Source organism: Podarcis raffonei, chromosome 2 (assembly GCF_027172205.1).
Source record: "Podarcis raffonei isolate rPodRaf1 chromosome 2, rPodRaf1.pri, whole genome shotgun sequence".
Lineage (NCBI taxonomy): Eukaryota > Metazoa > Chordata > Lepidosauria > Squamata > Lacertidae > Podarcis > Podarcis raffonei.
The window spans coordinates 118,066,102-118,091,694 of NC_070603.1; the positions used below are offsets into that span (position 1 = coordinate 118,066,102).

Genomic DNA, 25,593 nt, shown 5'->3' on the forward strand with positions numbered 1-25,593 from the left:
AGAACCTGTAATGGAAAGTTCAGTTTCTCATAATTCTGTATCAGTAACATCACCTATGGGCGACTTTAGCTTTGAAACTGCCTTTATGAGTCATTTATGAGTCAGCACTGATTTTGGAAAAACTCTATAGTCCCTGCTGTCTCATAGGCAGATATATTTTTATACATGCATTAATTTGGATTTATTAAGAATTTTTTTTTTTTACCAAAGAACTGATTTTGAATGTATTTCTAATTCTATGAAAGGTGCCAACGCGAAGGGCAGCTTGCAGCTTTGCTTCAGAGTCAGTGCTGATATAGTAATACAGGCACCTTGCCACTCACGTGCGATCAGCACATGGTGGTCTGCTGATGTGCAGTTTTGGGTGCCGAAAGGGGGCGGGGCAGGAGCAGAACGGACTTGTGCATGTCCCACTTATGTGCACAGCAGCCAGGAATGGAACCCTTGTGTAAGAAGGGATTCCCCTGTATATATTTTTTGGCCTGATTATAAATAATCCTTATCTATTATATTTATTATTACCAAAAGAAAAGTCTCAAAGCAAATTACAATTTAAATAATTTAACAATCTATTAACTTAACCGGGTGAGTTTTAAAATTAAATATAAATAGAATTTTAATTAATTTGCATTACAGTGGTACCTCGGGTTACATACGCTTCAGGTTACAGACTCCGCTAACCCAGAAATAGTACCTCGGGTTAAGAACTTTGCTTCAAGATGAGAACAGAAATCGTGCTCTGGCGGCGCGGTGGCAGCAGAAGGCCCCATCAGCTAAAGTGGTGCTTCAGGTTAAGAACAGTTTCAGGATAAGAACAGACCTCCGGAATGAATTAAGTATTTAACCTGAGGTACCACTGTATTTTTAACCACTGTTTTTTCCCCATCCACGGGTATCACTTCTGATTTACGCAGATATTTTTAACAAGTAAGTTTGACGGTTTGAAATATTTTTGAATCCGTAATTTGTGGTGTATGGATTTCATGAAATAAATAAAAACAATTGACAAAAGGTTGTAAGAAAATCCCTCCCAAACACTTCATGTTTTCTTGCCACAGAATTCACAGAACCACAGGGCAGAGTCCACACATCCCCCCTGCTTTTCAGGGCTTACAGTTTTATTATCAACTTTAAACATTTCCTTTCCACTTAACAATCTGCTAGGTTGAAAAAGAAGAAGCGTCAAACGGGTACTGAAGCTCTTCTATGTGGTCGCCCCAACTGAGGTTGTTGCCCTGTTTGTGGTACTGAGACAGTTCCTTTCCTCAGAGAGCTCTGTTGCATAATGGAAGGTCCGTGTGGTATGGATTCTCTCGTGAGCTGTAAGGTTTGCGCTCTGGCTGAAGCTTTTCCCACAAGCGGCGCACGTGTACGGCTTCACTCCCGTGTGGGTCCTTGCATGGACAATAAGGATGGATCTCTGGTTGAAGCTCTTCCTGCACTTGGAGCACGAGTAGGGTCTCTCTCCTGTATGGATCCTCTGGTGGGCTTTGAGATGCGACGGATTACTGAAGCTTTTCCCACAGTCCGAGCACTTATGAGGCTTCTCTCCCGTGTGGATTCTCCGATGAGCGATGAGGTGCGACTGGTGGCTGAAGCTCTTCGCACAGTTGGCGCACTTATAGGGCTTCTCTCCGGTGTGGACGGTCTCGTGGGCGCTGAGGTTGGAGCGATGGCTGAAGCTCTTCTCACAGTTCGGACACTTGTACGGCCTTTCCCCTGTGTGCATTCTCTGATGTATGACAAGGTTGGAGCGGCGACTGAAACTCTTCCCACAAGCTGAGCAGCTGAATGGCTTCTCTCCTGAATGGGGGCTTTGATGCAAAGTCAGGTGAGGCTTCTGTCTAAAGACAGGCCCGCATTGAGCAACTTTGTCCTCTTTCCTCACTAGGGGATTCTGCTGTGGGCTTCCAGAACTTTTCCCCCAGGCAGGACAGTGAGGAATGTTCTGTTTGGTACTTCCCAGCAATTCCACCACCCCACGATGTTCTGGCCAATGTTGCTCCATCTCCCATGTCCTCTCATTGCCTAGGGGCATAAAGAGAGATTCCCAACATGAGTCATTCCATGTTTCAAGGGGAGAAAGAACATCAAGAAGCAGGCTAAACTAAACAAGAGGCGATACAACAACAACAACAACAATAATAATAATAATTGTCAGAGGCTCAGGAGCAGAAGCACAGGGGAGAGAGCAAATAGAGAGCGGAGGAGAGGAATCCGAGGGGAGCGTAGGGGAATATGACAGTGACCCAAGAGATTCCATGAGCTTCTCCAGCGAATCAGAAGATTCCCAGAAGGGAAGGGGGGTCCCAGGGGGGACGCACCAGAAGCAAGGGGCCAGCGGGGACTCCCAAGGGAGCAGCGGAAGATCAGGACCAGCTCCCCCACCAGAGCGCAGTGGGGGGGAAGAGTCACATGAGTCAGGACCAGCCTCTCCTCCAGCGGGGAGAGAAGATGAGTCAGGGGTAACCACGCCCCCATCGGGAAGTGGGGAAACGGAGGGAAGGCCAGGTCCAGCTAGCCTCCCCGAAAGAGGGAGCAGTGACACAAGTGTAACGGTCAGAAGGAAGGTGGGAGGCTGCGCGCGCGCGCCAAGTTCAAATGTGCAGGAGCGCGGGACAGCAGAAAACCAGGATTGGGAGCCAGGTCCTAAAGCCCGAAGGAGGGAGGGGGAAGAGTCAGGGGACTCAGCGTCAGAGGAGTCTAGGAAGGGCGAGACCCCGACTAGCAGGCGGACCCAGAGAAGGAAGGAACAGAGGAAGAGGTGGAGTAAGGCTAGAATCTTAAGCTGGTGTCAGGGGGGAGGAGATTCAGACGGAGCTTCGGCGGTCTAAGGTTACAGACGTAGCGTTGCACGCTGCGCGTGTGGAAGTGAAACTGAACTTCAATGAAGACTTTTATACTAAAGAACGAAGCAGCGTTGGTCTTCTGTGAGCTGGGACCTCGGGCAGCGCTGACAATAATATAATTTATTACTTATATCCCATCCATCTGGCTGGGCCTCCCCAGCATCAAACATCAAATATTAAAAACTTCCCTAAACAGGGTTGCCTTAGAAAATGGTGTTTAGGCAATACGTGCAAAAGAGCGTCCAAATAATGTAAGTTCTTTTCTGAGAGTTAGGAAAATTCACCAGAGTCAATTGGATGTTCTTCCTCATTTTGACCGGAGAAAGGGGAAAAGAGGGGGAACACATTCTAAGGCAACAGAGCAATTCTCCCATCCCAGCCACAGCAAATTCTTACCCAAGGAAATGGCACTCGCACTCTCGTCGTCCTCCTTGATGCAAACCGGCCCCTGCCAGGTGTCCGCCTGATGCTCCTTGGCCTCAGATAGAAGCGCCTTCTCTGCTTTGCAAAGCTCCGGTACCTGGAAGAACAAGTGAGGCAAGAGTTTCAAAAAGCATGGGGGAAATGCAGAGAATACTTCAGAAAACAGTGCCCTAAATACATACCTGGACTTGTTTCGATTAATGTCTGCAGGAGACTTTGTGGATATTTAAGTTATAATTAGAAAAATCTTAATAATTATTCATAAAGGAAACAGCTTATAAGAAGTAAATAAGGAGGCCAGATACAGGATAAAGGAAGTCTTTTATTTGGTTGTTTGTATGGTTGTTGTTGTTGTTTAGTCGTTTAGTCGTGTCCGACTCTTCGTGACCCCATGGACCAGAGCACGCGAGGCACCTCTTTCCTCCACTACCTCCCGCAGTTTGGTCAAACTCATGCTGGTAACCTCGAAAACACTATCCAACCATCTCGTCCTCTGTCGTCCCCTTCTCCTTGTGCCCTCCATCTTTCCCAGCATCAGTGTCTTCTCCAGGGAGTCTTCTCTTCTCATGAGGTGGCCAAAGTACTGGAGCCTCAGCTTCACGATCTGTCCTTCCAGTGAGCACTCAGGGCTGATTTCCTTAAGAATGGATGCGTTTGATCTTCTTGCAGTCCATGGGACTCTCAAGAGTCTCCTCCAGCACCATAATTCAAAAGCATCAATTCTTCGACGGTCAGCCTTCTTTATGGTCCAGCTCTCACTTCCACACATCACTAGTGGGAAAACCATAGCTTTTACTATACGGACCTTTGTTGGCAAGGTGACGTCTCTACTTCTCAAGATGCTGTCTAGGCCTGTCATTGCCCTTCTCCCAAGAAGCAGGCGCCAGTGGCCATGATCTTTGTTTTTTTGATGTTGAGCTTCAGACCATATTTTGCGCTCTCCTCTTTCACCCTCATTAAAAGGTTCTTTAATTCCTCCTCACTTTCTGCCATCAAGGTTGTGTCATCTGCATATCTGAGGTTGTTGATATTTCTTCTGGCAATCTTAATTCCAGCTTGGGATTCATCCAGCCCAGCCTTTCGCATGATGAATTCTGCATATAAATTAAATAAGCAGGGAGATAAAATACAGCCTTGTCGTACTCCTTTCCCAATTTTGAACCAATCAGTTGTTCCATATCCAGTTCTAACTGTAGCTTCTTGTCCCACATAGAGATTTCTCAGGAGACAGATGAGGTGATCAGGCACTCCCATATGGTTGTATGTTATGCTTATTGTATTTCTGTACTAGGGAGTGGGGGGTTTATGTTATGCTGTAAATAAAATTTCCAATAATTTTTTTAAAAAAAGAACAAGTGAAGATCCCATTCAGGGAACAGGCCCAAGGCTTGGAGAGGGCAATCCCAGAAGACAGGGTTCCCCTCCCTCTCTCGTAAGGCCAGAACCCCAGGGGGCGGGAACCACAATGAGGCAGAAAGTTTGGAGATCCAGGGCAGGCAAAAGGAAGGACTTCTTTAGCACAAGGCTGAACTACAGAACTCCCTGCCACAAGAGTCAGGGACGGCCACCAAATTGGGTGGCTTTAAAAGAGGACCAGACAAATGCATGGAAGAGACGACTATCGATGGCTGCTGGTCACAATGGCGGAAGGAGCGATGCCACCGAATACCAGTTGCTCCAAACTGCAGGTTTTGAAGAGTAGCTGTATTGTGCTCTGGTTCTGCTCCTCTTGGGCATCTGGTTGGTTGCTGTAGGAAGAGGATGCTGGACTAGGTAGGCCTTTGGCCTGATTCAGGTGCAAGGCCTTCTGCAGGTTCTTAAATTCAGGTAGGATAAGGCTGCTGGTGACTACTAATCACAATAGCTGCTGTTGCAGGTTGTACTCCTCTACAGTACTACTCCTCTGCAGTACAGTCATACCTTGGATCTCAAACGCCTTGGCTCCTGAACAAATCGGCTCCCAAATGATCAAAACCTGGAAGTGAGTGTTCCGGTTTTCAAATGATTTTTGGAAGCCGATGTCTGTTGGGGCTTCTGTGGCTTCTGATTGGCCGCAGGAGCTTCCGGCAGCCAATCAGAAGCTGCACTTTCGTTTTGGAAGTCGAATGGAGTTATGGAATGGATTTCGTTCGACTTCCAAGGTACGACTGTATGTGAAATTCACCAGGCACATTTTACAACTGGCACGGGTCCAATTGTGAGATTTCTGTATGCCAGGTTGGCTAGTGACATCTCCACCTGACTGGCCCCTTCCAGCTTTCTTAAGCAGCTAAGCAGAAGAGCTCATTTATTGCATTTGTCTCCCACCTTTTTCTCCAAGGAGTCTATGGTTCAACCCCCCCCCCCGCTCAGTGAATCCCTACAACGTCCCTGTAAGGTAGGCCAAGGGGCTGTGACTGGCCCAAGGTCACCCATCGAGCTTCATGACTGAGTGGGGATTTGAACCCTGATCTCTCAGTTCCTAGTCCGACATTCTAACTACCACACCACACTGGCTTCCTAGAGTTCTTCTGCTATGGGGCATCTCTATAAATTAAGTCGGTCCATAAATATGGGGAAAGCAAAATGTCACTTCGAGAAGGATCTGAAATACTTTCATGGAAGCTTGAATTTGTTTTCTTCTGGGTTGTTTCATTTGATGTTCCAATGTGCTGTGAACTGCTTTGAGATTTTTTTCTTTAAAATATAAGGTGGTATAGAAATTAAATGAATAAATATTAATAACAAATCCCATTGAGGGGGAAATGGCGCCTAGACTTTCCATTGTGGTGACTGCAACCTAGGTTTAAGGTGCCATTTGACGATTTGCTTACCGTATTTTTCGCTCTATAGGACGCACCTGACCATAAGACGCACCTTGTTTTAGAGGGGGAGAACAAGAAAAAAAATTCTCCCCCTCTCTGTTCAGCGCCCCTTCAGCAAAGCGGCAGGAGAAACGGCGCCCCTTCCATTTCTCCTGCCGCTTCGCTGAAGGGGCGCTGCGCAGACAGGGGGAGAATATTTTTTTCTTGTTTTCCCCCTCTAAAACAAGGTGCGTTCTGTGCGTTCACCCGAAGCCTCCGGAGCGCAGCGGGAGTTCCTGCTGCGCTCTGGAGGCTTCAGGTGGCTACCTTCCTTGGAAGCCTGGAAAGTGAGAGTGGTCGCTGCACACTGACCCCTCTCGCTCTCCAGGCTTCAGTGAAGGCAACCTGAAGCCTCAGGAGCGCGGCATGAGTTCCCGCTGGGCTCTGGAGGCTTGGGGTTCCTTTTGCAGAAATGAGCAACTTCCAATCTCTCACCTGAGCTTCCTGTCTCTTGCCTTCTTGCTGCATCAGTAAGGCGTTTTCCACCAGCAGCACAGCCTGGGCACAAGTCTCCGGGCCCCGTTCCTTGACCCAGCCCTGCGTCTCCAAGGGCAAAACAGCCAGGAACTGCTCCAGGATCACCAGATCCAGGATCTGCTCCTTGCTGCTTCTCTCCGGCTTCAGCCACCGGTGGCAAAGTTCTCGGAGCCTTTGGCAAACCTCACGGGGGTCGTCACCTTCCTGATAGGGGAATCGCTGGAAGATCTGCCGCGGGGTGTGTCCAGGTCAGCCAACTCCTCATCCAGAATTTCTTCCTTCACTTCCCTGTGGCTGGCCTTGTCTTCGCCCAAGAAGCCGCTCTCAGTCCATTGACCTCCCCTGCAGAAGCCTGGCATCATTCGGCTCACAGTCCTCTTTCCTATTTCCTGCCAACCAATATCAGCTGCATTGCCAGAAGAGGACAGAGAACCATCCCTTGAAATGGGAAGCTGCAGCACCAATGGCTGGGGGTTGTCCTCTCTCAAGTGGGGAGACTCCACTTTCCCCAGGAACTCCTGCAATTGGGCCTCCCTGTGTGGCTGTGGTCCCTTACAGTTTTCCTTTGTGATCTCATGCAGTCTGGCTCTCACCCAGAATTGTTTTGTGTGCTCGCTCCAGATAGCAAGTGGGTCTTCTCTCGAGTCAAGCCGCAATTCTTCTCCTCCGCCCTCCTCCTCTCTTTTCACCTGCTTCTCCACCACAGTTTGAACGTGGACGCCACTAGCTGAGCCTCCTCCTTCGTTTGCCATTTTCTCTCTCCTTCTCCCAGACCAAAGCCAACCTGAAAAACAGCACTGCTGTTAAACTGCGTAACGACAACGTGTGTCTCTTTCTAAGGGGTGAAATTCAACCTCCCTGACTAGCAAGGTTTTCTTCCCTCCCTGCGGAAAGAGAAAGAGTCAGCTGGCAATATTTAGACCAGGATGTCTCAAACCTTTGATTCTCCCCCTGTTTCATCCTCGCAGCAACCCTGTGAGGTAGGCCACCCAGTAGGCTTCATGGCTGAATGGGCATTTGAACCCTGGCCCACCAGATCCAAAGAGCGCTGGTGGTTGTGTGACTACAAATCCCATCATCCTCGACTACTGGGCATGCTGGCTGGTGCTGAGGGGAGCTGCAAACCAACAACATCTGTAGGTTCATAGTTCCCTACTTCTGGTAAACAGGATAAGTACAGTATATGAAGCTGTTTTCCAGGGTCAAAACACTGGTTGATCTGGTCAAGTAACTCAGCCTCTGTTGTCCTAAGAACATACAATGAGCCTGCTGGATCAGGCCAATGCCCCGTTTAGTCCAGCGTCCTGTTCTCTCAGTGGCCAACCAGACCAGCAAGCAGGATTCGAGCACAAGAGCCCTCTCCCCTCCTGTGTTTTCCAACAACTGGTATCCAGAACTGGTATTCCAGCAACTGGTATTGCTGCCTCCCAGCTGTGGAAGCACAGCATAGTTGAGCAGCCATTTATAACCTCCGTCATTTTGTATAATCCTCTTTTAAAGCCCCCAAATTGGCGGCTATCGCTGCGGCCTGTGGGAGTGAGTTCCATAGGTCTGCTAATGTCATCTAATGTTTATTGGATGGATTTTCCCCCTAAATTGATTTTTGAATTCTGAATTTATTGTTATTCACGTTTTATACTGTATTTTAAGGTGTTTTTTGTTGCATCAATTAAGTGTTTTAAATTTGTTGTTAGCCACCCTGAGCCCAGTTTTCTGAACCGGGAAGGACGGTGTCAGGGAACTGCCATCAGCTCAGAGGCGAGAGGTGGAAGAGCAGTTGTGTTACAGGGAGCCTCCGAAGGTCTTGTGAAGCAGTTCTTCCTCTGGCAAGGAGGGAAGCCCCGCCTCCAGTGGGGAAGGGGCGCAGGGATCAGAAGATGCTAGGGAGAGCCTCAACACTGAGCCTGAGCAAAGGGGAGGGGAGGCAAGTCCCCCTTTGCCAGCGCCCACGTTGCGCAGTAGGTTTGCGCGCAGAGAGAGGAAGAGAAGGATGGGGGTCACACGACTGTTATGCTGGGGAAGGACCGCCCACTCCCAGATTCTGCTAGTGACTGAGCAGACATGGACTTGTGACGCTCTGCACTGTAAAATAGTTTGTACAGGTAATAAAACCTGGAAAAGACAGGTTGGAGTCTTGCCTGTTTGCTCTCGAGCAACCACACCAACACCTGACAGGCCGGTACCCTGCCTGTCAGTTATTTATTTAGTTATTTTTGCATGCATGCATGCATGCATTGTGTGAAAAAGTTCTTCTTTTGTGAATAGGAAACCCCAGAGAGCCACTGTCCATCAGTGTAGACCACATCAAGTAGCCTCTGGGCTTTCCAACCCCTTTTCCCGCTTTCCTATTTGAGCATCCAGGGGAACATAGTCAACATCAGAGCCCAGACTCTCAAGGGATTTACGGTCTGCAAATAAAAACATCCTGAAGATCCCAGGCCACAGAGAGATTAGGCTGGCCTCAACTAGAGCCAGGGCTTTCTCGGCCGCGGCTCCAATCTGTTGGTACGCTGTGTCTCAAGAGACTAGGGCCCTGCGGGACCTGACATCTTTCCGCAGGGCCTGCAAGACAGAGCTGTTCCACCAGGCCTTTGGTCAGGGCGCAGCCTGACCCCCTCCTCTGGCAATCTGCACAGAATTTTGCTTAATTGGCTGCCATCAATTTGATTTTAATTTGATTTTAATTAATTTTATAATGAATGTTTTTAGAATGTTGGATTATTTTGATTGTTGTTAGCCGCCCTGAGCCCAGCTTCGGCTGGGGAGGCGGGATATAAATAAAAGTTATTATTATTATTTTTTATTATTATTATTATTCCCAAAGGGTGGACCAACGGCACGTAGTACGGAGCTAATGCAAACAACACAGGCTGAGGGAGAGAAGAGGGCAGATTTTGAACTCTTCTCTCCTTGCCAGCAACCTTTCAAGCGGAGGTCGGCAGGCCATCTGTCCTGGATTTCTGCAATGCAGGGGGTTGGACTAGATGTCCCTCGGTGTCCCTTCCACCTCTACAATGCCATAATGCAGACTTCCTTCACGTCCTGTCCTCCCATCTGACTTGCCTCCTCCTGCCCTCATCCCATGCAGTTTCCTCTGGGCTCGTCTTTTCCCCTCTACTAGCCTTCCCCGCCCTCCGCCTCGACTCACCGGAGCTCCAAGAAGGAGGGAAACCACAATCCAGCTGCGCCTGCCCCGCGTGGGAAATTCAAACGCTACTTTCCCACGGTGGGCGGAACAGGAAATGACCTCACGGGTTGCGCGCCGCCAGCCTTCCCTCCTCGCCTAAAAAATCTAGCCCCTCTGGGCATCGACTCGTTAGCTTTAACTCCTTCGTGCGCCTGATACCTTAGCTTCAATATGAGGGCGTAAACCTCCAAGGACCAGTCTGGGAAATCCTTCCTTTATAGAATTATATCTAGCTCCCCTATGGGGAAAGGTGCTTTTTAATTAGAGGCTTTTAAATTTATTTCTTAAATTTAAATTTAAATTAATTTTTAATTTAATTTGGGGCATTTTAATTAGAGAAAAGGCGAGAAAGGGGGTAAAAAATGACTCGCGAGGTGGAAAAAGGGAGCAGCGAAGAGTTTTTCTCCCAGCAGATCCACTCCATACATTTAAGCAAAGCACCTTGAAAGCACGTTGCTGCCTCAAAGGACCCTGGAAACTGGAGTTTGCTAAGGGTGCTGGAAATTGTAGCTCTGCCAGGGTGAAGCTACAGTTCCCAGGATTGTTGGGGGGTGGGAGTTGTGTTCTTTAAAGGTGCATTGGGTGTGCTTTAACAGTACAGCATGGATCCACTAACAAAAGGAGGGACTTCTTCACGGAGGGCATAAACTGTGGAACTCACCGCCACAAGAGGCGGTGATGGCCAACAACAACATCATCATCATTTATTATACCCCTCCCATCTGACTGGGTTTCCCCAGCCACTTTGGGCGGCTCCCAACAGACTCTTAAAAGCACAATCAAACATTAAAAACTTCCCTAAACCTGGCTGCCTTCAGATGTCTTCTAAAAGTCAGATAGTTGTTTATTTCCTTGACATCTGATGGGAGGGAGCCACTACCGAGAAGGCCCTCTTGAAAGGAAGTTAGACAAATTCATGGAGGGTAAGGCTATCAACGGATAAGACACCTGACAGCTAGGTTCTTCTTCTGCCGTCAGAGGCTGTACAGTATATGCCTTTGAATTCAAGGACCTGCTGGTGGGGGCGGGGCGGCAGCTTCCCATTGAGCTATCTGGTTGTCCACAGGATGCTGAACTAGACAGGCCATTAGTATGCAGCTCTGCAGGGAAGAGGATTGGGACAAAATCTCTATTTAGTTGACCCTTGGGGTCACTTCCAACTCTATGATTCTGTGACAACTAGAACTCTAGTTGGGTCTGCCTGTCACTGGCTCTCTGGCACCACCTACTGTTGGTCTCCCTGCCATCAGCCCTACCAGTCCCAATGAGCACCAGTCCCAAATAATTCTGGGGACTGTAGTTTTCCCCTCAGAGCTACAATTCTCAGCCCCCTTAACAAAAGGCAGTAACCAGGATTCTTTGCAGGAAATGATGTGCATTTGGTGTGACTCTGCCCAAACGTTTGGAGGGCCACAGCAGGTTTCCCAACTCTCCTATAAAAATTACAAGGCAGCTGCAAAAGTCCTGAGGAAAACCATCTTTATTTTACAATCTATTTGAAAAACTACTGTGCACAATTGCACACAATGGTAGGATTGACAGAAAACGTGTAGCAAAAATTTGAACTATGGAATGATAAAGGGTTTATAAGAATAGAGTTATGAAAGAGATGCAGAGGAGTAAAATCATTATATTAAGATCCACAATGGGGAGGAGGGAAGTCAAAGGGGATTTTATGTTTATGTTTTTATTTTGCTTGTATATGTAAAATAGAAAATGCAAAAATAAAATATATTAAAAAAGGAAAACCATCTTTATTTTTAAAAAAGGAGGACCATGCAAAATGAAGATTCGGGGCCAATCGACAGCTGAGCAGCAGGGCCTCGTTTGCGTCGTGAGGAAAGAGTGTCTTCAGGAAAAGCAAAGTCTGCCACAAAACCTTAACTGAACAGAGAGCAGTGTGCAGAACGACAGCTGGAATCTGTTTGCCTCAAAATACATCCCCTAGAAACTTCAGTTCCACTAAACATGTCAGAAAACTGATTTTTGTAAGAGGGCCTCCAGTCTCATTGTGAGTGAATTCTGCACCATTTTTTTTCCATTTTGTATTTTTTATGTTGTAAACCATAAAATAAAATATATGTTGTAAACCATTTTTATTTTTTTTTATGTTGTAAACCGGGGACGCGGGTGGCGCTGTGGGTAAAACCTCAGCGCCTAGGACTTGCCGATCGCATGGTCGGCGGTTCGAATCCCCGCGGCGGGGTGCGCTCCCGTCGCTCGGTCCCAGCGCCTGCCAACCTAGCAGTTCGAAAGCACCTCCGGGTGCAAGTAGATAAATAGGGACCGCTTACCAGCGGGAAGGTAAACGGCGTTTCCGTGTGCTGCGCTGGCTTGCCAGATGCAGCTTTGTCACACTGGCCACGTGACCCGGAAGTGTCTGCGGACAGCGCTGGCTCCCGGCCTATAGAGTGAGATGGGCGCACAACCCCAGAGTCTGTCAAGACTGGCCCGTACGGGCAGGGGTACCTTTACCTTTACCTTTATGTTGTAAACCACCTTGTGATCTTCGGAGAGGTGGTATATAAATTTAATAAATAAATAAATGGAGCAAATCACGCTTCAAAGTAGGCAAGGCACAGGAAGTCGGTGACTGAGTGGAATTTCCAATATTCTCCTTTAAAGCATTTGCAATCCTAGGGGCATCGGATTTTATCAGAGCAATTCTGGGTTTTTTGTGGGGGCAGTACGGGCAGTTACATCATTTCCTTTATCTGAGTCTTGTTCTCCCTGCCCCATGAAACTGCTATTAAACCTAGAGCAGGAGAAGTTGCATTGAGACTTGTTGCAGCCTTGGAGGAGAGAGGCCTCTTGGTAGTATTGTACTAATAGCTGCTGCTTGGATAAAGTTAAGGCTGCCACTCTTACAAGGCAGTAAATAAAACTGGAAGACTAGTTTATATAATTTATATTGCAATTTGTAATTTTTTTGTAGCTCACTGGGTTGTGATAAAATCAAACTCAAGGAGTTTCACAAATAAAAAGCCAAAGGATGGGGGCGGGGAGCATGTAAGCCCAAGGTTTCCTGTGGTTCGTTTCTGTCACCATAAAGTTTACCATAAAGGAGGTGTCCAAATGGGACGCAGGTGGCACTGTGGGTTAAACCACAGAGCCTAGGACTTGCTGATCAGAAAGTCGGCGGTTCGAATCCCTGTGACGGGGTGAGCTCCCGTTGCTCGGTCCCTGCTCCTGCCAACCTAGCAGTTCGAAAGCACCTCAAAGTGCAAGTAGATAAATAGGGACCGCTCCGGCGGGAAGGTAAACGGCATTTCTGTGCGCTGCTCTGGTTCGCCAGAAGCGGCTTAGTCATGCTGCCCACATGACCCGGAAGCGGTACACTGGCTCCATCAGCCAGTAAAGCAAGATGAGCGCCGCAACCCCAGAGTCGGCCATGACTGGACCTAACGGTCTGGGGTCCCTTTACCTTTTACCATTAAGTGTCCAAATAACTGCTAGCAAAACTAGAAGGGTGAAATCTGCAAAAAAAGTCTACGAGCACCCTTTTCGTTTTCCAAAATGCTTCATCATCTTTATTTTATTTACCTTTTTTAATTTTAATTTTATTTTATTCCAAAGAACCCTCTGATACAGATTATGATTTTATTTTCATTTTTCAGAAGGGGCATTGCTGAGGCTCAGCGACAGAGGCTTTCCCCAACTCACAGAATTGGTCCACGGCACTGGGGGCCTGTCCCCCAAGCGGGGTCTCTTATCTGCCCCCAAGACGGAGACGGCGTTTTTCCCGGCTTCCAAACACTTCAGAGTTTTGTCCCCATTATGGATCCTCTCGTGTCGAATGAGGGTCGACTGGTGACTGAAGCTCTTCCCACACTCTGAGCATTTGTAGGGCTTTTCGCCCGTGTGAGTCCGGTTGTGCGCGATCAGGGACGACCGGTCGCTGAAGCTCTTCCCGCAGTCGGCGCACGTGTATGGCTTCTCCCCCGTGTGGGTCCTCTTGTGGGTCGTCAGGGTGGAGCGGTCGCTGAAGCTCTTCCCGCAGTAGGGGCACTTGTAGGGCTTCTCGCCGGTGTGGATCCTCTCGTGCTTGACCAGGTGGGGCCTCTGGCTGAAGCTTTTCCCGCAGTCCGAGCACTTGTAGGGCTTCTCGCCGGTGTGAGTCCTCTCGTGCAAGATCAAGTGCGACCGCTGGCTGAAGCTTTTCCCGCAGTCCAAGCATTTATACGGCTTCTCCCCGGTGTGGATTCTCTGATGAGTGATGAGGACGTTCCTGCGGCAAAAGGTTTTCCAGCAAACTGAACATTTGTACTGGGACTCGCCCGTCAGTGTCCTCTCGTGCACTATGAGATCGGACCTCAGCCTGAGAACTTGCCCCAACTGAACCCCTGCGTTTTCCTGCTCACCTTTCAGGGCGGCTGGCTGTGGCGCGATGCTGTCGTCCAGGTCCTCATACCCACCCTGAGAATTAATGAATTTCCCGCCTTGTGCTTCTGGTTTGTTTCCTTGCAGGCTCTCAGAGTCCTCTGCTGGACTGGCAATGTTTTGCTCGTCTTCCCTTGACAACGCTACAAACGGCTCCAGTTCCTCAGCGTTGCCCGGGTGATTCCTCTCCTTCCGACGTGTCCCCGCAGAACATGCTAGAGTGGGGGAAATAATCCAGGTGTTATTATCCTCTGCTAAAAGAGAAAGTGGGCAAAAATCAGGCTCAAGACAGGAAGGAAGTGTACGGTGCGGTAGTGGCGCCCGGCCTGTGGAACACCCTCCCACCAGACGTCAAGGAAATAAACAACTATCTGGCTTTTAGAAGACATCTGAAGGCAGCCCTGTTTAGGGAAGTTTTTAATGTTTGATGTTTTATTGTGTTTTTGATATTATGTTGGAAGCTGCCCAGAGTGGCTGGGGAGGCCCGGCCAGATGGGCAGGGTATAAGTAATAAATTATTATTATTATTCTGGAAAAGACAAAATTATCTTCTCACTGCCAGCTGCCCATGACTCACTTTGGGACAATCTGTTAAGATGGAGGACAGAAGACTGATGTAATTATTTCTAAACGATTGACAAACTTAATGTTTATTATTTATATTGCATGAACTGTTTCTGACAGGGTTGGAGGTATGTGGGGTTTGTTCGTTATATGTATTTTTAGAAACTGGGGGTGGGGGGGTATTTGGAAAAAAACACAGGAAGGTAGATCAGCTTTTCAGGGTTGCTCCTCTCCTTCCCCTTAATGCCATATGCAGATCCTACTAATGTCTCAGGAGATGCTGACTTCACCTTCACCGGATGGGTTTTTTGTGTATGTAATGAAGATTTTATTCTTGTAAGTATGAAACTTAACCAACAACATAGCTAGCACAGGCAAAGTTCGTCAGCTCAGTGTACAAAACGGTATTTCACACAGGATTTCAAAGCAGTACATAAATTTGGGGGTCTTTAATAAGTTTTGCAACTTGTCCTTTGACACACACTCTCAGCTCAGAGCTGCACATTTAAGCAAGGAAGAGATGTCATTTAGTTTCCAAAAAAATGTTAGCTGATACAGATTTTGTTACCTTAAGGAGTTAAAAATGTTCATAAATACTAATAAAAATATATGGGCCCTGATGGCACAAAATTAGACCAGGATGAACAAGTCCTCTCAGATTACCTGATTATATAGACAACTACTTGTAGCTGGTGCTGGATCACATGTGTGAGACATTCGGTTTTTATTTTTATGGCTAGCGGCCTCAAAAGCCAGAAGCAGGCCAGGCTTCTCTGGACCTCTGAGAGGGCCTAATCAGAATACAGTGGTACCTTGGTAGTTGAACACTTTAGTTGTTGAACAAATCAGCTCCCGAATGTTCACAACCCCAGAAGTGAGTGTTCCGGTTTGCAAATGATTTTGGGAAGCTGAACATCCGACGTGGCTTCCGCAGCTTCCGTTTGGCTGCAGGAAGCTCCTGCAGCCAGTTGGAAGCTGTGCCTTGGTTTTTGAACTGTTTTGGGAGTCAAACGGACTCCTGGAATGGATTACCGTAATTTTCGCTCCAAAACACGCACTTTTTTGCTCCTAGAAAGTAAGGGAAAATGCCTGTGCTTGTTACGGAGCGAATGCACTCGACTGGAGCCATGGCTGCCGTCAGTCAAGCAAAGCGGGAGCCGCTTGCAGGGCTTTGCACGGCTCTAGCTTTGCTTGCTTTACAGCCAGGAAGAGGGGGAGGAGCCGAGGAGGAGGGAGGGAAGGAGAGCCATGGCAGCAAAGCGGCCAGCAGCCGCTTACACGCGAGGAGGGACAGACGGGAGCCATAGCGAGCCGGAAAAAGCGCCGCGTAGCCAGCAACAGCTGCTGCAGCCTCAGCTAGCAAAGGTCCGTGCGCTCTCTAAACGGAGCAATGAGGCTGCAGAGGGACGGCAGGGCACAGGAGGGCTCTGAGCCACGAGCGCAGTGAAAACCAGTAAAAAAGTTTTTTAAAAGGCTGCTGGGGACAGGAGGGCACGGGATGAGTGAGGGGGAAATTATGATTCTCCCAGCGTCTCAGCTGATCTGCTGAGCAGGACTTGGGCCATTAGCTGTGTACAGCAGCAAAGAGGGAGAGAAGGAGCAAAGCGGGAGAGGAAAGGAGCTGCTTACACTGCTGTAAGTGGCTGCTGTCCGGTTGGCTCCTTTAAAGCAACAGTGCTCTTTCCCTCCCCCCTCAGCTCGCCGAAAAGCTCCTTTTCCACACACCCCACGCGAGCTCCTTCTCCCCTTAAACCCCTCTCCTGCATCATTAGCAGCATCCTTTTCCACACACCCCACGCGTGTTCCTTCTTCCCTTAAACCCCTCTTCTGCATTATTAGCAGCGTCCTTCTCCACACACCCCACACGTGCTCCTTGTCCCTTGAATGCTTTTCCTTCCCTCCCTACTTAAAACATGGTTACAAAGCACGGATCCACATGGATCCTCAGGATTTTTGCACTGGGTCACCCCAAGGTCACCATCAGATCACATAGCATATCCATGGCTACAGCCTGCACCAAAAAACACCCACGCACCCACTGTTTCATGGGGCTGCAATGGCGCAAAAATGTGGTTACAAAGCATGGATCCACATGGATCCTCAGGATTTTTGCATTGGGCTACCCCAAACTCACCGTCAGATCACATGTCTGTGGCCACAGCATGAACCACAAAAATCATACATCCACTGTTTCGTTTAAAATATTTTTTTCTTGTTTTCCTCCTCTAAAAACTATGTGCGTGTTATGGTCAGGTGCGTGTTATAGAGGGAAAAATACGGTAAATTTGAGAACCAGGGTACGACTGGCTTTGTCACCCATTCTCCCAGCGAGCCACTGCAGCTTCAACATTCCCTTTTGCAATTTCAGAGCACCAAATTTTTTTAAAAAGAAGACCACAAAATAAAAACAAAAGCCTTACCAAGCAAGGTGGCATCTCTGTCGGCCTCTTGCTTGATCTCCCTGAAGTGAGGCCTCGGCCAGGTATCTGGTGGAGCCCGTTCCGCCTCAGGGAAGGCCCGTACCGCCTCCTTGAACAGCACATAAGACAGAAACAATGAGGGGCTCACTTAAATAAATAAATAAAAGCACTCAGAATGTCGTGTTAAGATCTAAAAATGCCTACCCATCTTCTTATTGCAGGGCCAAGCTACACATTGTGTTGAAAACTAGCCTGCTTAACCGCCCTACTTTTATTTCGGAGAAAATGTGTCCGCAGGCCCTCTGATCACATCTGCATTCCAGATTGGTGGACCCGCAGCTCGCTTTTCCTCCAAACAAAAAGCGGGTGCCATGTTTCTGTTGACAATCACCCCTGCCCTCTGCCCAACGGGAATCCTTGTTTCTCAATTTGATTCTTTTACATAGTTTTGTATGTTTTGTGAAATGTTATGCATTGTGACTTGCTGTTATTTTTATTGATTACAGTAATTCTTTACTGTAATTCATGGGTAGACAAACTAAGGCCCGGGGGCCAGATCTGGCCCAATTGCCTTCTAAATCCGGCCCACGGATGGTCTGGGAATCAGCGTGTTTTTACATGAGTAGAATGTGTGCTCCCCTGGCTTTAGGGATAGCCATGCAAGGCTTCTTGAGCGCAGCCGGAGTGCTCCTGCCTCTTTGCTCAAGAGGCTTTGCGTTGCTTTCCTGTTTCTTGTTTTCCTCCTCTAAAAACTAGGTGTTATGGTCGGGTGCGTCTTATAGAGCGAAAAATATGGTACATAGAGCAGATGCGGCCTTATGGTTCGGTACAAAGCCACTGGAATGAACCATATTAGGGCTGTAGCTCAGAGCATCTGTGTTGCATGCAGCAGATGGGAATGTCCTCTGCCTGAAAACCCTGCAGAGCCCCTGCCAATCCGTGTAGACAATACTGAGCTGGGTCTGACTCAGTATGGGCCGCTTATTACACTAAAACCTCTCACCGTCCCTCTGAGTCCCTCGTCCTCCTGCTGCCTCAATAGGAACTCCTCTGCCAGGGCAACGACTTGGGCGCAGGTCTCCGGGCGACATTCCTCGACCCAGCTCTGCATCTCCGATGGCAGGACGGCCAGGAACTGCTCCAGGATCACCAGCTCCAGGATCTGCTCCTTGGTGTGCCTCTCCGGCTTCAGCCACCGGTGGCAAAGCTCCCGGAGCCGGGTGCAAGTCTCTCGAGGCCCCTCCTGGTAGCCGAACTGCCGGAAGTGTTGCCGCGGTGCGTCAGGACCAACCTCCTCTTCCTTCACTTTCCCACTCTCTCTTTCCTCCTTGGCCAGCAGGTTGTTGGCTTCTCTCCTGGGCTGTGGCAGGAAAGGGACCTGGCGTGGCCTGGCACCACCTGGAGACAGGCCAGCTTGGGCCTCATCCTGCAACGCCAACGTCCTCTGGTGCTGGTCTCTCCCGCCGGAGTGGGAAGACTCCATCGCTCTGAGGAACTCCTGCAACTGGGCCTCCCATGGCTGCTGAGGCCCCTTCTGTGGCTCCTGCTTGACGTGGCCCGACACGTTTCTCTCCCAGAATTCCCTCATACTCCCATCCTGCGTGGCACGAGAGCCTTTCCCCACTTCGGCTGGGTCTGGCTCCTCCACTTTCATCCTCTGCTTTAGCACAGCACCGGGCGGTAGGCTCAAGGTCAACGTATCTCCTGGCTCGGCGGCCATTTTCCTTTTTCAAGCCAATGGCGGGCGAAGCTCGAGCTGCGGCTAGCCAGTCCCACAAAAGAGGTTTTGCTGCAAAAGGCAGGGGAAAAAGAACCCAGGTGCTTCTGTGATAAGAATTTAAAAGTCTTAGATATATAATAAATGTTCAGAAATGTACCAACCAAGCACGTATATAGATCAGCACAGGAAGACCGACCTGAAACCATGTTTGATTCCCAAACTGACCAAATGTTTTCTCTGCAAGGTCAAAGGAAAATGGAAAAGCCTCCCCATCGTCTTTTCCTTCACAAATCCTGTCTTAAGGGTATGTCTGTCTGTGTTTGAATAGGGCGAGCCTGTGACTTGGCTCAGGAACTAAGTATTTATCATTACAAAAGACTGGCCAGGCTCCCCAGGGTATCCAATCAAGTGAGCATTAACAGGTAACCTGTCAGATGAGATAAACAACGCATTTCTGCTGTAGACCGCCTTTTCAGTGATGTATGTATGACGTATGGAGGGGTGGTCTGGAGCTTCAGGGCGGGGAATTTAAAATTTCTATATAAGGGCAGGCACACCTTGGTTCTGGGTTCCTCCTCCTTTCTCCTGTTGTGAGGGGAGCACCCTGTTGCAACAGATCAATAAAGATCAGACTTCCTAGCAACTTTGCTTCTCAATATTCTCTGGCTGGCCTCTGTTATTTTCTCCCACCAATAGGGAACCTACGTAAGGACTCTATATGGGCTCTTGGATACCCCATAAGGGAAGAAGGGCAGATGTTTTGTTTACAACACTTCACAGGAAAGAAAGGGGTGCCCAAAGAAAGATTTTTCGTCCTCTTAGCCACAAAGAATCAGATGTGGGGGAACTTTGGTTCTCCAGACGCTCCTGAACTACAACTCCCCTCATTACTAACCACCGGCCAACTTTTTCTGGGGCTGATGGGAGTTGTGGTGTAGCAACATCTGGAGAGACGAAGTTCCTTCTCCTGTTGTGCACAAAGGCATTTGGAGGGTGGAATCAGAAGTCTAATAAATTACCGGTAGATCTGCCTGTCTTGACAGCTTCTCATAATAAGAGTCTGCCTGCCAGATCAAGTCAAGGGCCTATCTAGTCCAGCACCCTGCTCTCACAGTGGCTGACCAGAGGCCCCAATGGGAACATAGCTGTTAACGTTTCCCTTTTTAAAGGGAAATTCCCTTATTCCGAATAGGATTCCTCACAAGAAAAGGGAAAAGTTGACAGCTACGAATGGGAAACCTGCAAGCAGGACACGAGCACAAAAAACAACCGATATTCAGAAGCATTTCTGCCTCCAGCCTTTACGGATAGTAGCACAGATAGATTTCTCTTCCCTGAATTTGTCCAATTCTTATTTAAAGCCGTCCAAGCTGATTGTCATCACCAGAGTTGATGATGATTACTACTACTATTCATTATCCTCTACTGGAATTATTATTGTTATAAAATGATAATAATTTATTATTAATTATTTGTACTTTTTATTTTTATTCATTATCAATATCCTCATCATTTATTGGGCTTTTTATAGCTATAATTTATTATTATAATTATTTATTGTATTATTATTATTGCTATTCATTATCCTCTACTGGAATTATTGTCAAAATTTATAACCATCATTATTTATTTGTACTTTTATTATTTTAATTTATTATCAAAATCTTCCTCATCATTTTTTGGGCTTATTATAGCTATAATTTATTATTTTCATTATTTATTGTAGTATTATTACTATTATTATTGCTATTCATTATCCTCTACTGGAATTATTGTTATAATTTATTACCATCATAATTTATTTGTACTTTTATTATTTTTATTTATTATCAAAATCTTCCTCATTTTATTTATTATCAAAATCTTCCTCATCATTTTTTGGGCTTATTATAGCTATAATTTATTATCATCATCATTTATTGAAATAAATGATGTTGATGATGATGATGTATTGGAACTATCTTAATCATTTATAGGATTTCTCACCTTCACAGCACACTCCGGGTGTGGGCTACAACAATAGCAAAAACGCAGGATTAAACTTCTGCTAAAACAATGTACAATTACAAGAACAGGGTGAATCCCAGAAACACACCTCTCAGATGCGGAAGGGCAAGGGAAAAGAGGTGCACTGAAAGCTTATGCGACGAAGGTGGCAGCTGCCCTCCCTTAAACCTCGCCTTTTCGTTTAATATTAGCAGACAAAAATATGCAAACGAAAGACACTTAACAATGCAAGCCAGCTTAAAACAAAACACAATATTTGTAATCACTTATCACCATCGTATACTATAGAAGTCACATTGTTCCAGATTTAAGTATATTTCATTGTAGGGGTTTGGGCTGCTGCAAATGGGGACCAGGTTCTTTCAGCTTGGCAGGATATGCTGTGTTAGCGGACATGCCCTCTTTTGCACACACAGTTATTATTAAAGGTGCAAAAAAGCTCTGCGGTCTTTGCAGGAGGTCCCCCTAATACATTCAGAACCAGCAAAAGCTGGGAAGAAAACGTAAAAGGTGAGGCCCACTGACCAAATCATCCCTTCCTATTAGGTATACTAAGATTAGGAATCTTGTGTTTAGATGGGAGGCTGCACTGAGCAAGGCACTAGTCCTCAAGGAATTCCGTTGGGGGCGCGGAAAGAGAAGCTCCCGTGCATATCCATGCTCTCACCTGATCCTTTTGCAAGGCTTTCTTCCGCCCCTTCTCCTCCTTCGATGTCGCCTTGGCCGCGCCTGGGAAATTCAAACTCCGCTTGGGTTTCCCACAGTAGAATAAGGAGGAAATGATCACAGAGATGCCCTCGCCCAAAATCCACAGAGTGCAGAGAGAAAAGGGAAGAGCGACACATCTCATGGTGAGAATAGCAAATTCCCGGGTTCACGTTGGAGAAACCATTTAAAAAAAAATATCGGTACCAACGACCTGTTTATCTATGGAGGGATGCAGGATTTTACCGCCGTTTCCCAGCAGGTAACAGAAAAATAACAATGGAAAAAGGATCGATAACGCTTATTTGGTGCATAAAATTCAAGGTTGTGAGGGTTTTGTTTTTTTTAAAAAAAGGTTTTAAAATAAGCCTGACCTTGCAAATGATCCCAATGCAAATGCAGCCTATTATCCGTCAGATGGGCGGGGTATAAGAAATAAATAATTATTATTATACTTTTACAGGTTGTTGGGTGGGGTGCGCTAGCTTACAGCAACCCTGCAATGCAATCCAATGTCAATATTGCAGGTTGGGGTCCAGGCTGAGACAGACTCGCAGAACTATAAAACTGGAGAGTTGGATGGGACCCAAACGGTCATCTAGTCCAACCCCCTGCAATGGGTGGTTAATTGCAACAACAACCCTGCAATATGGGCGCACCGTTATCATATCCCTTTTCCAGGCTGAAGGTGGGGCTGGAGCTGAGTTGCTAGCACACAAAAGCCTTGCAGTGGATTCCAGTGCTGCAATGACCCCTGCATTTCAGCAACAAGTGGACGAGAGTTCCGCGCACAACCACCCTGCAATGTAGTTTGGTTTTAGGTCGGGAGCTCAGGCTGGGGCTGGTTTGGATCTGCAGCCAAATAAAATCTCGCCTTTGAGCTGTAGCAAAGGCTATTTAAACTTCCCTCCTTCCTTCCCCCTATCCAGTCCATAGCTGTCAACTTTGAGATTTGAAAATAAGGGATCAGCAGCCTCACCTGTCCTGGGGACAGTCTACGGGATAGCTAACAATCCGGGATAGCAGTGGGAAGCAGCGCTGGAATAAGGGAATTCCCCGCAAAAAAAGAGAAGGTTGACAGCTATGATCCAGTCCAAATCCAGCTCTGGGCTGCACACAGCAGCTTTGTGCTTCTTCTCAATGCAGAGTTGCTCTGCTGTCGTTGAAACCCGAAAGAACGCAAGTCGCGTGGAATATTAAGCGGCACAGGGTTAACCTGTGGAACTCACTGCCACTGTCTTAGATGCGCTGAAAAGGGGGTTAGGCCAATTGATGGAGGAGGCGGCTTTCAACGGCCACTGTTAATGATAGAGTAGTTATATATGCTACCTCTTCAGGATCAGAAATGGTACCCACTGCTGAGGATCAGGAGAAGTGGAGCGCTCTGAGGGTCACGTTCTGCATTCGAGTTTCCCAAAGGCTGACCACTGTTGGAAACTGGGTACTAAGGAGGGCTTTATTCTCATCCAGCAAGGCTTTTATTATTACATGCAAACGAGGCCCATCTATGCTGCTGTGGGTTGTCTTTAGGAATGGGGGGGGGGCCTTTACCCAATTACAGCTACAATAAAATATTGGTTGGGCAGTGTTTTTTGGGGTGTGTGGGGAGTGTGGCCCACCTAGAAGTTGTTGGGACTCCTGTCTCACATCACCCAGCATGGCCAATGGTCAGGAATGATGGAAGTTGCAGGTTCTAGGTTTCCCCTCCATCTTTGAAACCAGAAACGCAGGCTGTGTCACTCTTCATTTTTTGAAAGAAAATCTCTATGGTGCAGCCTCTCCCGCAAATCAGAGGTGGGCAGACATTACATAGAAAGCCGCTATTGGCTCATAGAGATAGAAAAGGGTTGAGTCACAAACTGCCCCCATCAGCTTCCGGTTTGGGAGCTCCATTCATTTTATTCTGTTGAAAGTGATCGAAGCCCCGAGTGCCTTCTGAAAGAAATTATAATGTAGGGACATAGGAAGCTTCCTTCTACAAGAGTCCAACTCACTCTGTACTGCAGCAGCTCTCCAGGCTTTCAGACTGGAGGATCTCTGTCAGGCCAGGGATTGAATCTGCAACGCAAATATTCTGCCCCTTAGCTATGGTCCGTCCCACCCCCACCCCAGAAAGTGCTTGCTGAATGCTATTGGTTGAGTGGTGCGCAATTTTTTTCCTGCATTTCAATATCTGGTCTCTTATTTTGATGCATTCTCCGATGATTTCAGGTGCAAGTTTACTCGGAAGTAGGTCCCACTGTCTACAATGCATCTTACTTTCTAGGTAGACGTACGGGGTGGGGATTGCAGTTCAACCCTATCATACTTGTCTACTCGGAAGCAAGTTCATTAAATTCAGTGGGGCTTGTTGTTGTTTAGTTGTGTCCGACTCTTCGTGACCCCATGGACCAGAGCACGCCAGGCACTCCTGTCTTCCACGGCCTCCCGTAGTTTGGTCAAACTCATGCTGGTAGCTGCAAGAACACTGTCCAACCCTCTCATCCTCTGTCATCCCCTTCTCCTTGTGCCCTCAATCTTTCCCAACATCAGGGTCTTTTCCAGGGAGTCTTCTCTTCTCATGAGGTGGCCAAAGTATTGGAGCCTCAGCTTCAGGATCTGTCCTTCCAGTGAGCACTCAGGGCTGGTTTCCTTAAGAATGGAGAGGTTTGATCTTCTTGCAGTCCATGGGACTCTCAAGAGTCTCCTCCAGCACCATAATTCAAAAGCATCAATTCTTTGGCGATCAGCCTTCTTTATGGTCCAGCTCTCACTTCCACTGCTGGGAAAACCATAGCTTTCACTATACGGGCCTTTGTTGGCAAGGTGATGTCTCTGCTTTTTAAGATGCTGTCTAGGTTTGTCATTGCTTTTCTCCCAAGAAGCAGGCGTCTTTTAATTTCGTGACTGCTGTCACCAGTGGGCCATGCTCCCGGGTAAATAAGTGTAGGATTGCAGCCTGTGGGAGTAAGCCCCACAGAACTGAGTGAGACTTGCTTCCAAGCAGACAGGTATTACTACAGGAAGCAAAGTCCCCCTTAACAAAATGAGTGGTTTTTTGTTTTGTTTTGTTTGGCACTCCCAGCTTGCTCTTTGGGTTATAAAAACGCCCATTAAGTACAAGGTTGTGTGGTGCAGCATTCAAACCCTAACTCAGCCAGGTAGTGAGTGAACTTGGGACGGTCAGCCTAACTTTCCTTACAGGATTATTTTGAGGATAAAACAGGGAGGGAGAGAACCAGTGTGCCATTTCTCAGAGGAACAACGGCTTATCATAATAATACCAATCCATTCTTATAATAAATACTACTTAACATTGGTATAGTGCTTTCAAGTGCTCTCAAGTGCTTTACACCCATCATCTAGTTGTAATCCTTCACAAAACCCTGCAAGGCAAGCCAGCATGACTCTCACCCAATCTGCAAGGGACATGCCTGGAAATGTTAGGGATTGAACCTATGGCCCTCTAAGCAACATCCCACAAAGTTCCAGCCCTCTGGAATTTTCTGGCTGATTTTGATCCACCTCTTGCAATTTCTCACTGACATAAGGGGCAAGGGGGTTAAACAAGTATTCTTTAAATGGACGGAAAATGTGTCCCAAACGAAGGGATAGTTATTGTAATAAGGGACAACCGGGGCCGCATGCTGCCACAGCACAGAACAGGAATAGAATTCAGCAATGGCTGCAGAATTCTGCTTCCTGCGACTCTCCACTTGCTTTCTTAAAAAAAATAAAATAATTCAGGTCTCTGGTCCTTATGGGTGCAAGTATGTGCATGAAAAGTCGGGGCAATGCATGTTGAAGCATCAAAAGGTAGAGGAGAGGCTGGACAGGATTGTTTTAGGTCAGCACACATTTGTGTGTGTGTATGCGTGCTTAGGGACGCAGGTGGCACTGTGGGTTAAACCACAGAGCCTAGGACTTGCCAATCAGAAGGTCGGCGGTTCGAATTCCCGCAATGGGGTGAGCTCCCGTTGCTCGGTCCCTGCTCCTGCCAACCTAGCAGTTCGAAAGCACATCAAAGTGCAAGTAGATA

The 25,593-nt window shown here is 47.5% G+C and overlaps 1 protein-coding gene across 1 annotated transcript in view; it reads right to left on the reverse strand.

The window, feature by feature from the left end:
* Positions 1–1,013: 1,013 nt before the first annotated feature.
* The window catches only part of LOC128408794 (uncharacterized), a 36,231-nt gene continuing 11,651 nt past the window's right edge, over positions 1,014–25,593 (reverse strand). The window contains exons 6-12 of the mRNA XM_053378816.1: positions 21,538–21,715; positions 18,147–18,872; positions 17,144–17,252; positions 13,389–14,374; positions 6,551–6,841; positions 3,246–3,369; positions 1,014–2,028 (exon numbers count right to left, since the gene is read on the reverse strand). Of these exons, the coding sequence (XP_053234791.1) occupies positions 1,205–2,028; positions 3,246–3,369; positions 6,551–6,841; positions 13,389–14,374; positions 17,144–17,252; positions 18,147–18,872; positions 21,538–21,715 (3,238 nt within the window). The 3' untranslated portion in view covers positions 1,014–1,204. The remainder of the gene's footprint in view (positions 2,029–3,245; positions 3,370–6,550; positions 6,842–13,388; positions 14,375–17,143; positions 17,253–18,146; positions 18,873–21,537; positions 21,716–25,593) is intronic.